The sequence below is a fragment of the Macrobrachium rosenbergii genome, chromosome 6, assembly GCF_040412425.1.
Source record: "Macrobrachium rosenbergii isolate ZJJX-2024 chromosome 6, ASM4041242v1, whole genome shotgun sequence".
NCBI classification, from domain to species: Eukaryota; Metazoa; Arthropoda; class Malacostraca; order Decapoda; family Palaemonidae; genus Macrobrachium; species Macrobrachium rosenbergii.
Window position 1 is genome coordinate 51,227,683 of NC_089746.1, and position 12,568 is coordinate 51,240,250.

General features: G+C 37.5%; 1 protein-coding gene across 9 annotated transcripts in view; it reads right to left on the bottom strand.

Annotated features, from left to right (window-relative positions):
- The window catches only part of LOC136839550 (follistatin), a 323,829-nt gene that overhangs the window by 87,272 nt on the left and 223,989 nt on the right, over positions 1–12,568 (bottom strand). For all 9 annotated transcript variants that reach the window (XM_067105784.1, XM_067105788.1, XM_067105783.1 and 6 more), the window contains 3 exons: positions 11,071–11,283; positions 9,369–9,584; positions 7,657–7,887 (listed from right to left, as the gene is read on the bottom strand). In XM_067105784.1, coding sequence (XP_066961885.1) covers positions 7,657–7,887; positions 9,369–9,584; positions 11,071–11,283 — 660 coding nt within the window. The remainder of the gene's footprint in view (positions 1–7,656; positions 7,888–9,368; positions 9,585–11,070; positions 11,284–12,568) is intronic.

Below are 12,568 nucleotides of genomic sequence, written 5' to 3' on the forward strand. Positions count from 1 at the left end.
ACCCACGTTCTCATTGGATGCGCCTCTTAAAAGGGCATCATCGTACGGACTACATATTCCCGATGATACTCCTTTTTTCATATTCGTTATTTTCATTGACGGCAGAATTCTAACCAATTTTGCGAATTTATGCTCTTTCGACGTCTGTCTTGTAGTCCATTGACAGCTACAAAGATCCGAAAGGAATAAATTTAAAGGATTGCACGGTGTTGAGAGAGAGAGAGAGAGAGAGAGAGAGAGAGAGAGAGAGAGAGAGAGAGAGAGAGAGAGAGAGGAAGGGAGGAGAAAAATGGGAGGCCTGTGTATGCAAGAAAACAGAGAGAGAGAGAGAGAGAGAGAGAGAGAGAGAGAGAGAGAGAGAGAGAGAGAGAGAGAGAGAGAGAGAGAGCAAAGATAATAATACCACCAATAACCGCTTTTTTTTAAATAGCGCCGTTTATCACTACGTAAAAAGAGGAAAACTTATAGGTGATAATAACATAAGAACGAGTGTCTTAAAAAAACCTAAACTTCTTTTCGAACTTTTACACTTCTTTTCTCTCTCTTTCACAAAAAAGTCTTCACGATGCGTGGATCAGGTTTTTGCTCAGCTTTATTTCCCGGTAATTCAGGCTAGTGTCGCAGGGTTCGTCCAGAGAGAGAGAGAGAGAGAGAGAGAGAGAGAGAGAGAGAGAGAGAGAGAGAGAGAGAGAGAGAGAGAGAGAGAGAGTTGGTCTTACGGAAATATTTAAGTAAGACCTTACGATGTGATATATTCAGTCAGGAATGTCCGACGATTGCAAAGATAACCTTTGAGAAACGACATACTCCAAATGCCTTCTCATTTGCATACATTACGAGACTCGGACACGATAATTATGGGAGACAAACAAGTATCAAATGACAGTTCATATCAATAAAAAGAAACATAAACGGAAAATTAATGGCATAAAATATTCTATGAATTCCTACGATCAATGTCGATCTAAACTTATAATTGCATTTATACATATTTGTAGCGTAAGCGTTGTCTGGTTAATATGGCGATTTAGAGGCACAGCAGAAGTTCCCTTGTTTATTCTTTTACAAGGTTCTTTCTTTTGTCGTTTCCAAAAGATGATGAAGATAAAAGCGTCTCCTTATTCCAATGCTGTGACGTCATATACTCATTTAAATTACAACCTCGTTAATTCACAAAAAAAAAAAAAAAAAAAAATCACCAGACCAGTTGAAGGTCAAGTGAAGAATTTAGTAATAAACAAACATGCATACATTTATAGAATAGAATAAAGTATAGGATTTACGACAAGGTCAAGCGCTAGGACATATGAGATCGTTCAGCGCTGAAACAGTAAAAAGGTCTGAAAGGCGTAACAGGAGGAAAACCTTGCAGTTGCGCTATGAATCAATTGTTAGGAGAGGGTGGAAAGACAGATGGTAGAAAGATAGTATGAACGGAGGTACAGTAAAAGGAATGAAATTTGTTGCGGCTAGGGGCCGAAGGAATGCTGCAACGAACCTAAAGTAATGCCTACAGTGCACTGCACGAGGTGTACTGACGGCATTACCCCTTACGAGGGTTAAATTATATGGTCTAGAATAATGCCTACATTACACATTGCCAATAAAAACTCTAAATAAAAATGTAATAAATAGAATGAATCGTGAATTTAGCATCGGGTACGAAAAAAAAAAGGCTTCTCGCAAGACTTCGGAGTCATGGCAAATTCTTCTCCACCTCGCCCTCAATGACGGGCCATTACTCTGCGACGTGGAATGAGGCCTTTATCGTCCGAAATCTTGATGTTCCCACATTGTCGCCCGCCGACAGGATCGTCGGGAAAAATATCTTGGGCAAGGTCGTTTTCGGCATATCACAAAGCTCGATTACCGCCCCGAGTGAGAGTTCAGTTCCGTGGGGAACAATTTTCGGCCACAAAGTGATGCTGAGCGATGATACGACAGACAGACACAGACACACAGAGACGCACAGACGGAGAGCAAAAAAATTTTTTGGGGAAAAAGGTGAAACGCACCAGGATGTGGTGAAATTCCATTCAAAAGATACCACGTCATCGTCTGGACACAGAGAGAGAGAGAGAGAGAGAGAGAGAGAGAGAGAGAGAGAGAGAGAGAGAGAGAGAGAGCTGCTATGTTAACATTATAAGCAGTGTTCAGTATGGTATTGTTAAAATTAAGTTTGACATACAATTATTATACATAATGAACTATCGAAAATAATTCTATTCTGCATAAGTCTATTTCATATATCATATAGAGATACATAATTTGTCCGGTTTTTAAAAGTAATATATACAATACACACACATACATATACACACACATACATATATATATATATATATATATATATATATATATATATATATATATATATATATATATATATATATGTACATACATACACACACATATATATTTATACATACGCACACACACATATATATCCATATATACATATGTGTATGTGTGAATTTTTGCCACTTATACCCAGGTGACTTATGTTATATTTACAAATACGAAGCCCGAAGTATCGTTGAATATAGAATTCATTATACCTTAGGAATAACTTGCACCCAAGTGAATTACAACTGATTTTGACCACCCGACTATCAAGTGAGAGATATAAGTTGGCATCGACTCTGTTGTACATATTCCTGTCGAATTCAGGTTCAGCACTTCGATATCAAGCCATCTCCTCCATGAGAGCTTATCGGTCAGCTTGTAACAACCGGCTAATTATGAATTTTCGTTAATTATACACGCGTGACTTTCACTGTATTCACAAATACCGTTTAAATTCTAATTCAGTGCTCCTTGGCAATAACTTACACCCAAAGGGATATAGACTATTCTACCCTTTGTGATTTGAGAAATATATTGTCGTGTGCCCACACATCATCCGTTTTTACAGCATTAACTAATAATCTGAGTTACGTCATCACGTGTTGCCAGTTCCACTAAATTATCTATTTCTCCAACGAACATGAATAGGGAATCATCAGCATACTGAAGTAAAACGCAAATCTTTATTATTATCATGAGAATATTTAAAAAATGAGGAAAAGTATTGGCCCAAGTATGCAGCCCAGAAAGACGCCGTGCGACTTGGGTAGTTTATCTAGAAAAAAAAAAAAAACAGTTCTCACATTAACAGACTGAGTTCATTTACATACTCACACTTTGCCAGTATTCACAGCTGACATTTTACAGAATAGTTTTACAATACTCAACACTGTCAAAAGGCCTGGAAAGGTCGCAGAGAGGTACCATGTCTTCTGTTCTACTACTGGCTGAGTATCTACAGCTTCTTCGGATGCACTGAGGTCACTCTTCACATACAACTCAATCCCCCTCCCCACTCCCTGTACCCAGGACCTTCCTAAATTCTTTGTCAGTTGTGTGTGTATGAAATTCCTTTTCAAATTTGGTAGCAACCATGTCTCACTTACGCAAAGAACATCACGTTCTTCTAGAAATTATTAGCATTTCTATTTCATCCTAAGGAGCAGGAATGTACAGCGCATTAATGTTGTTGCTTCGTTGCTTTTTTACGTATGGGCAATCTCCCAGAGGCCGTGTCCTTTTTGCCCATTCCCTCCTAATTATTCTGATAAAGACAACATAGCCGTCTTTTAAGACCTTAATTGCAACATTTCTCACCTTAGACTCCCCTTCTATATCTACATAAAGATTGCTGGCGATTGCATTCACCACAGTTACAGCATCCTACTTTCCTATCATTGCCCCTCGAATAGCTGTTATGATCCTATCTCAGATACTGAGGGAGGTAACGGCTACTTCATCTCATTCCCCGATGCCTATGGCTATCAGTACCGATCACGATTTCAATTATGGTTAAATCCCGGAAATTTAACCAGACTTTAACCAGTACAAAGGGGTTGAGTAGGGAGGAGGACCGCTTCCAGGTCCAGTGCCTCTGTCTCGTTCACTCTTGCTGTACCTGGGCTTTTTAGCAGATTTCTGGAGGACGTGTCGAGAATATTATCTTTCCTTGGGATTTCGGCATGATAGGAGCAGCCTATAATGTCAGGGTTTTGCTTGGTTATAGTTTCATGAAGCCTGACTACACAATTTCTATTCAAAAACTCTTTACATTTCCTGCTATCCTTTCATGTGCCTAGCCCGAAGGTAAGGTTTCTCTTAATGTGATTATGTTATTATCAGAGCTCCATTTACACTCTTTTTGTTATGATCTGCATTTGGATTCATACTCCTCAACAAAAATAGTTCGTAAGTGGCTGTATGTTCGTTTTATCTTTATAGTTAACACCCAAGCATATAAGCGGTGCAAGATCATATTTGGTGAGATATAAGTCAAAACATTTTGGATTCCTTCATATATCATCCACTAGCTTACCTGATATCCAATATCTCCTCAGATCGATCTACGCTCCGTTAATTGAACTCATGCTGTGTCCTTCACTGAGGTCCTTCGTTGAGACTTCCCAAATTTTCATCTCCCAACAACAGAGTATCCTGAGAAGAGGGAAGTACGTTGTTCGGTTCCAAGTCATCGTTTTAGAACATCTTTTGGGACCGAATTTTCCCCTGTTCTGTTCGGTGTTTTATCACCTGCAGGGACTATGTCGGTCGTTGTAGATGACAGGCTGTTGTTTCTACTTTACTCAACTACTTTCTCAGTTCCTTGACATCTTAATCTTTATCCTTCATTGTATCTTCCATTCTACTAACACGATTTACCAACCTTTGTGTAAGTTCTTTCTTCAAGGTTGAGATTATCGTTGTCTCTGTATTTGGTCTGAGTTACCTTTTTCCACAATCATGTCGATTTATTTCTCTTTTCTCATCTAGATTTTATGATAAAAGAGAACTCAGCAATGGTTTTGTTAATCAACCCTCGTGATGGATGTTGGCTCATAAATTTCAAAAATATCTTATCTGTGAATTCTCAACCTTCAAAGTGATTTCATCTAAAAGTGATCTTTTAACCATTTCGACAGGCATTGTTTCCTCGCAAACAACCAAAACAAAGCGGGTCCCGCGTCAAGCCACGCGTCACTAGGAGCTTACTGCACGTGCAAATAACGAAAGCGCTTGACAAAGGAATTTCGAGTCACGGGAAACAAATGATTCAAACCAAAGTATCATTAAGGCCAGTGTGAAAAAAGTAAGATGGTGGAAAAGCTGCAATAGTGCTCATGAACTTCATGTTTAATCAGAAGCTAGAATGTTTATAGACCCAATCAGTGAAATAGAAATCTGAATAGAGGTAACCACTTGCTTGACCACACCTGACCTATTCAGTGACCATATCCACAGTTCATCATAGATCTCATAACTCTTTCCTGAGAGAGAGAGAGAGAGAGAGAGAGAGAGAGAGAGAGAGAGAGAGAGAGAGAGAGAGAGAGAGAGAGAGAGAGATCTTTGCTTAGCGAAACAAAAACCTTCGGAGGTGAAACAGTACTTCGTGATGCAAAAATACCAATGTTATATCTAAGATTATAAAGACGACACGAACGTAGCATTAAAGAAGGCTATGAGAGGAACAAATCAAGAATTACAAAAAAAAAAAAAAAAAGAATCAAAATGACGAGAAACAAAAACGACGAAAAACACAAAAGATACAAAATGAACATAAAAAAACACCGCTATTAAGTGGTTGCTCCTTTTTACCCACGAAAAAACATTGCAATACTGCAATGAATGAAAGCTCAAATGTCTCTCGCCTACCCCTACCGCAGGGGGGTCCCCTCGTCCCTCCATTCCCAACACCCCCTTCCCACACCTCCTCCTCAGGGAGTATCTGGTGGGCTGAGAGGAGTACATCTTGGACATACCAACGGAGGTAATAAAAGAACATACAAGAGGTATCAAATGAACCACAGAGGCCACTCAACTTTAATGCACTTAAGATATGTCGATTCTTATGGGCAGTAATTGCATTCCTGGAGATTATAGCGACATCTCTCTCTCTCTCTCTCTCTCTCTCTCTCTCTCTCTCTCTCTCTCTCTCTCTCATAAGGAAAAAAGGGTTCCAATGTAGATGACGAAAAAAAGGTGATGAAGGAGAGATACAGTCACAGGAAAATAAACAGTAAATGCAATTATGTTAAGGAGAAGAAGAAGAATACGAAATAAATGAATAAAACAAGAAGGCACCAGCAGCTTTTATTTTCTATCGTTGGTTCCAAATTTCCAGTAACGGATCCTAATTAAGCATTTAACACATCCGATTCTCTTTTGAGTGTCTGTGAATCCCTTGTTCTCTTGTTGTGATTCTCTCTGGCCTGTCCTTGACGCTCTCTTGAACTTCTGTGATTTTTCAGTTCACTTGAGTGATTCTCTCTCTCTCTCTCTCTCTCTCTCTCTCTCTCTCTCTCTCTCTCTCTCTCTCTCTCTCTCTCTCTCTCTTCTCTTTGTTGCTTAAGTGGTATTTAACGATTATCCTTGACACAGATTCTCTTCTGTCGTTCTTCTTTCAATTTAAACTTATTCTCTTTTGAGTTTTTACGATTCTCTTTTAAATCTATTTGACACTTTTTTTGACTTAACAATTCTTCTCTTGATCTCCACCGATTCCCTTTCGAGAATCAATGATTCTCTTATGATTATCGATCGCGCTTTCTTATCATTTCCGTTATTTTATTTTCGTTTCTTGTCAGTCTCTTGTCTTTAATCGACTTCACTTTACGTTCGGTATCTATCACTATTTGATTCTTTATCGAAATTCTGTTATTTCCCTTTCTGGTTCTGTAATTCTTCTCTGTGATTCTATTCTCACAATGGCAATTCTCTTCTCGGACTTTGACTCTATCCTGTGATTCTCCCTTGGAATTCTATGAATCTCATTAACTTTCGTGATTCTTTTCGACTTTTTTTGAAGCCCTTAAACTTTCCCCTTCACGTCAGAGGCTTTGTAATTACATTCTATCTACATGATTCGTTTTGAACTTTTTTGTTATAATACTAAACTACAAGAATAGTGTTAGAAGTAAAACTCAAATGTGAGCAGTCAATATCAATATCTTCAGCAATTATACGTTAATTTATAAGGAATTAATTCTACAGTATGCAAATTTTCACGCCCGCACGCACAAGACAATTACGTACGTCATTAATCAGGACCAGAATCGATTATTATCTTAATGACAATTATCGTTTATGACTCCAGGGAAATGTGCGGACGTCAGAGAGAGAGAGAGAGAGAGAGAGAGAGAGAATTACTTTTACTGGTGTCACGCTGACCACAGGGCGGCGTACAAATTAAAGAGAGAGAGAGAGAGAGAGAGAGAGAGAGAGAGAGAGAGAGAGAGAGAGAGAAATACGTTTCTCGCAAAAGCATATCAAATTGCCAAATAACGCAATCTTACAGGTTTAATTACAGGTATGATTTTCACTTTCCACTTAACAAATTAATGAAATGAGAAACACTTCAAAGTATTTTGTTCCACGGGCACAAACACTACACCAACGCACACACACATTTATATATATATATATATATATATATATATATATATATATATATATATATATATATATGGCATTTATATTATGGCCAAGATTATAATTACAAAACCTCGTGAAATAGTTCAATGTAACAAAAGTCTTAATATAAAAATTCCTCGGTCGGGAATAAAAAAAAAAAAAGCGCAGTCTATTTGTACTCACTCGAAGCGCAATGCTGATGAAGCGCTGGCGTTAGCGCTCTCCCGGAGCGGCAGGCCTCGTGACGAAAGGCGCACCAGGATGGGTAGGTGCGCCCGTCGGAGGCGCAGACAGGCCTGGTTGAGGGGCGGCACGCGTGATCGTCGCATTCCGTGCACTGGGGTTGGCCTGTTTCGACGCTCGTGAGGCAAGTCTGGTTGCCCCAACATCTCACGGTGTCGCAGGTTGGGGAGTCTGTGAAATGAAACAGGATAGAATAAGGTCCTGTGTTTATGAATGCTGAAATATAGCAGAATAAGGTCCAGCATTTATGAATGCTGAAATATACCAGAATAAGGTCCTCTGCCTATGAACGCAGAAATGCGGCAGAATAAGGTCCTGTGTTTATGAATGATCATATATAGCAGAAATAGGTCCTGTGTCTATGAATGCTGAAATGTAGCAGAATAAGGTCCTCGGTTTACGAATGCTGAAATGTATCAGAATAAGATGTTGCGTTTATGAATGATGAAATATAGCAGAATATGGTCCTGTGTCTATGAATGCTGAAATGTAGCAGAATAAAGTCATGCGTTTATGGACGCTGAAATGTAGCAGAATACGGTTCTGTGTTTTTGAATGCTGAAATATAGTAGAATAATGTCCTGCGTTTATGAATACTGAAATATAGCAGAATTAGGTCCAGCATTTATGAATGCTGAAATACAGTAGAATAAGGTCCTGTGTCTATAAACGCTGAAATAAAGCAGAATAAGGTCCTGCGTCTATGAATGGTGAAATGCAGTAGAATAAGGTCCTGCGTTTATGGATAAAAAATATCTGAAAGCCACGGAAAAGGATAAATAACATCAGCATTGTAAAATTTCGATTTCTTAGACTGCGCAAACCAGAGAGAGAGAGAGAGAGAGAGAGAGAGAGAGAGAGAGAGAGAGAGAGAGAGAGAGAGAGAGAGAGAGAGAGATTCAGGAAAATTTTAAAAACTCCAGTAAATGATAAGAAAAGAAGTGTCAGTAAGTATAGGAAAAATGAAGAAAGAAAACAGATAACAACAAACAACTTGAAATTACGACTAACTATAATGCTCCAAAGAAAACTTAGACGGTGAAAATAGATTTCGATCAATTATGAAAAAGAGGGAGAAAATCCCAGTGTCAGATAATATACGAACTTTATTTAAAGGGAAAAATCATAGATGAATAAAAACGTGAAAAAAGCAAGTAAACTGCACAATTACACATACAAATGTAAACATCGAAGCTGAGAGGGGAAAAGAGCAAAACCAAACAAAGTAAATTACAGAGAAAGGGGAGTCAACGCACGAAAAACGGAGTAGCGGTGCAAACAAGTAAATGACTTGCTGTCATTCATAGTTTTAAAACAGATTTTTTCGAATTTACTGAAATAATAATAATAATAATAATAATAATAATAATAATAATAATAATAATAATAATAATAAATTTCTAACACTACAATAAGATTTCACACACTGAACAAGGGTCTCATTTTATCCTCAATAATAATAATAATAATAATAATAATAATAATAATAATAATAATAATAATAAAAAATACATTTCTAACACTGTAGGCCTATTACGATTGAAGACAAGAAAAGGGTATCATTCTATACTCAACAACAACAACAATAATAATAATAATAATAATAATAATAATAATAATAATACCAGTGAAAGGACAGGACCCAGACCCACCTCGACAGGCACCCATGTAAGCCCTTGGGATGAGAGACCCGGCCCTGCAGGAAGCCTGCTTCAGCTGGCATCGGGAGGTGTAAGTGCGGCCGTCGGCGGCGCACAAGGGCCTCTTGTCTTTCTTTGGACACGCCACGGGGCACCGGATGCAAATGGGTGTCATCTGTTCGTCCAGCACACACTGCTTTCCTCCTCGACATCTCAGTCCGCTGCAGGCTGGTGGACAGAGAGAGAGAGAGATATAGAGGAGAGAGAGAGAGATGCTGATGTATTCGTCGTGTGTTACGGGTTTTTATTCTTCAACATGGAAGCTCTAAATCTTTCAGTTTAGGATTTAATATTTTTGTTCCATTTTAAGATTTGATATTTCAGTTCCTTTTTGATCACTGAAATCTTTAGTTCCGTGTTAAGACTTAAAATTTGAATTCCTTTTCAAGATTTAAAATCTAAGTTCCTCTTTAAGACTTGAAATTTTAGTTACTTTTTAAGAATTAATGTTTTGTTCCTTTTTAAGATTTTACATTTTAGTTCCACTTCAAGACTTTATATTATAGCTCCTCTTTAAGACTTAATATTTTAGTTCATTTTAAGACTTGACAGTATAGGCCCTCTTTCTGAAAATTGAAATTTTAGTTCCTTTTTAAGACATTAATATTTTAGTTTTTCAAGACTTAAAATTTTAATGCCTTATCAAGATTTAACATTAAAGTTCCTCTATAAGTCTTAATATTTTAGTTTCTCTTTTTGAGAACAGAAATTTTAATTCCCTTTTCAAACATAATAATTTAGTTCGTTTTCAAGACTTAAAATTTTAGTTCCTTTTTTAAGGCTTCACATTTCAGTTCCTTCTTAAGGCTTAAAACTTAGTTCCTTTTCAAGACTTAATATTCAAGTTCCTATAAGATTTAAATTTTAGTTCTTTCTGAAGAATCAGTATCTAAGGAAATATTATTTCTTTACTGTTCATTCCGAACAATTTAACATCAATGAAATATCTTGAAATGAGCTGCTGTCATTTAGATGAAATATACAATACCTCGTTATAAGCATCAAAGGAAACAAAAGAGAATCGAAGTAGTGTACGTGGGATTAACTTTGCAAACATCGTTTGCAAACTAAATGACTGTTGCATAATTGCATACTTCTGGCATAAGTATGTACATCAACTGCTTTCAAAGTTAATTTCATTCATATCCGTTTTATGATAAGTTTGGAAAGTTTGGACTGGCTTATGTTGCAAAAATATAATTAAAAATTGAGAGAGAGAGAGAGAGAGAGAGAGAGAGAGAGAGAGAGAGAGAGAGAGAGAGAGAGAGAGAGAGAGAGAGAGAGAGACTATTTGTTGTTGCAACCAACTGTTACTTCTTAGTTGGAATAATTAAAAGATGAAATATAACTGTAAGAGGATTGTTTTAAAAATTTACAGGATTCCCTATGTTCAACATAATCATGATACTGAATTGGTAATTACTGTCAATAAAGTAGCAATAATTAATGATCAAGATCATCGTACGCATGTTTCCAGATGCCACGTATAAATGACATGCCATCATGACCATCCGAAAAGAAGAGCGTAAGTCCAAAAGAAGCAAGAAAAGAAAAACAAAGCTCACAATAGACAGAGAGAGAGAGAGAGAGAGAGAGAGAGAGAGAGAGAGAGAGAGAGAGAGAGAGAGAGAGAGAGAAAAGACTCAACCCTTACTTTGACACGGTCCGTAATGTGCCACCAAAACCCGCTTCTTCTTCCTGCAGGCTCTCTTCAGAAGGTGGCATTCTGAAGAATAGGTGCGCCCGTCGGAACCGCAGACTGGTTCTTTGTGCTTCAGGTGACACTGGGGACTGCAGACGCACCTCGGTGCCCCACAGCGCACCACGCACTTGCGGTCCTCCCCGCACTTCACTCCTTCGCATAACGCTGCACAGACAGAGATATACATACATAAATACAGACATATAATGTACCTCGATATATACTGTATATCTATCTCTCTCTCTCTATTTATATACATACAGTAAGTATATATATATATTTATATATATATATATATACACACACACACACTACAATTTTACATAAGCATACGCAGGTGCCTAATTCGCTGTTTATCTTGAAAGAGGCAAAATGGGAGATAATGATATGTATGCCCTTATGAATATTGTGGTTCTATATGGAATCGAATCCCTACCTCTCATTGGTTAGGCAAATTCCTAACCAATGTATCAGAGTGCCCTGTTTTTTATATATACATATATATATATATATATATATATATATATATATATATATATATATATATATATATAAATATAAACACACACACACACACACACACACACACACACACATATATATATATATATATATATATATATATATTATATATATATAACATGAAACATGATACTAGAATCCTTTGTAATGGATGAAAAACATGTATTAGCATATGCAGGCGGAGAAGTGACTGTTATGGTTAAGAAATAGGCTTGAGACAAGAATGTGTAATGTCGCCAAAAGGTATTTAATATTTTTATAACTGGAAGGACGCGAGAAACTCAGAGACAGGACAGTATATGGAGATATAAAACTGGGTCAAAATGGTGAGCGGAACTGCTTATGTTTCTAGATCATAAAACAATGAGCGGAGATAGTGAAGAGAAACTATTGAAACTAGAGAACAAGTTTGAAAGTGCTTGCAAGAGGAGAAGTGGAGAGTAAATGTGAGCAAGAGCAAGGTTACGAGGGTAAACATAAACGAGGGAGAGGAAGCAAAGAAGCCTGAAAGAATGGAGGTGTCTGATTTGTAGAGGCATCTGGGAGTCTCAGAATAGGTGAAGGAAAGAGGGGAGCAGTGTTGGTGCAAAAGACAGGGAAGAGACTTGGAGTGTCTATGTGAAGACAAGGTGGGAAACTATGAAGGTCTTGTTGAGCCAAGTCTCCCTTAAAGAAGTGAAGGTAAAAGCTGAATGACACTGACAGGAAAAAGGATGAAGTTATTGAAATTAGTTTCTGTTGTATATAAGAAGAGCTGAAATAGCGAGAAACGTGGAAATAGGTAGAAGTGTTTAAAAGGTTAGCAAAGATGAAAGGATAGATTACAGTGCTTTCAGATGGTATGGTTACTTAGAAAAATGGAGGACGTAAGGTTGGTGACGTGCTTGAATGAATGAAGAGAGGAAGACCTACACGGTGCTTCTTAGAT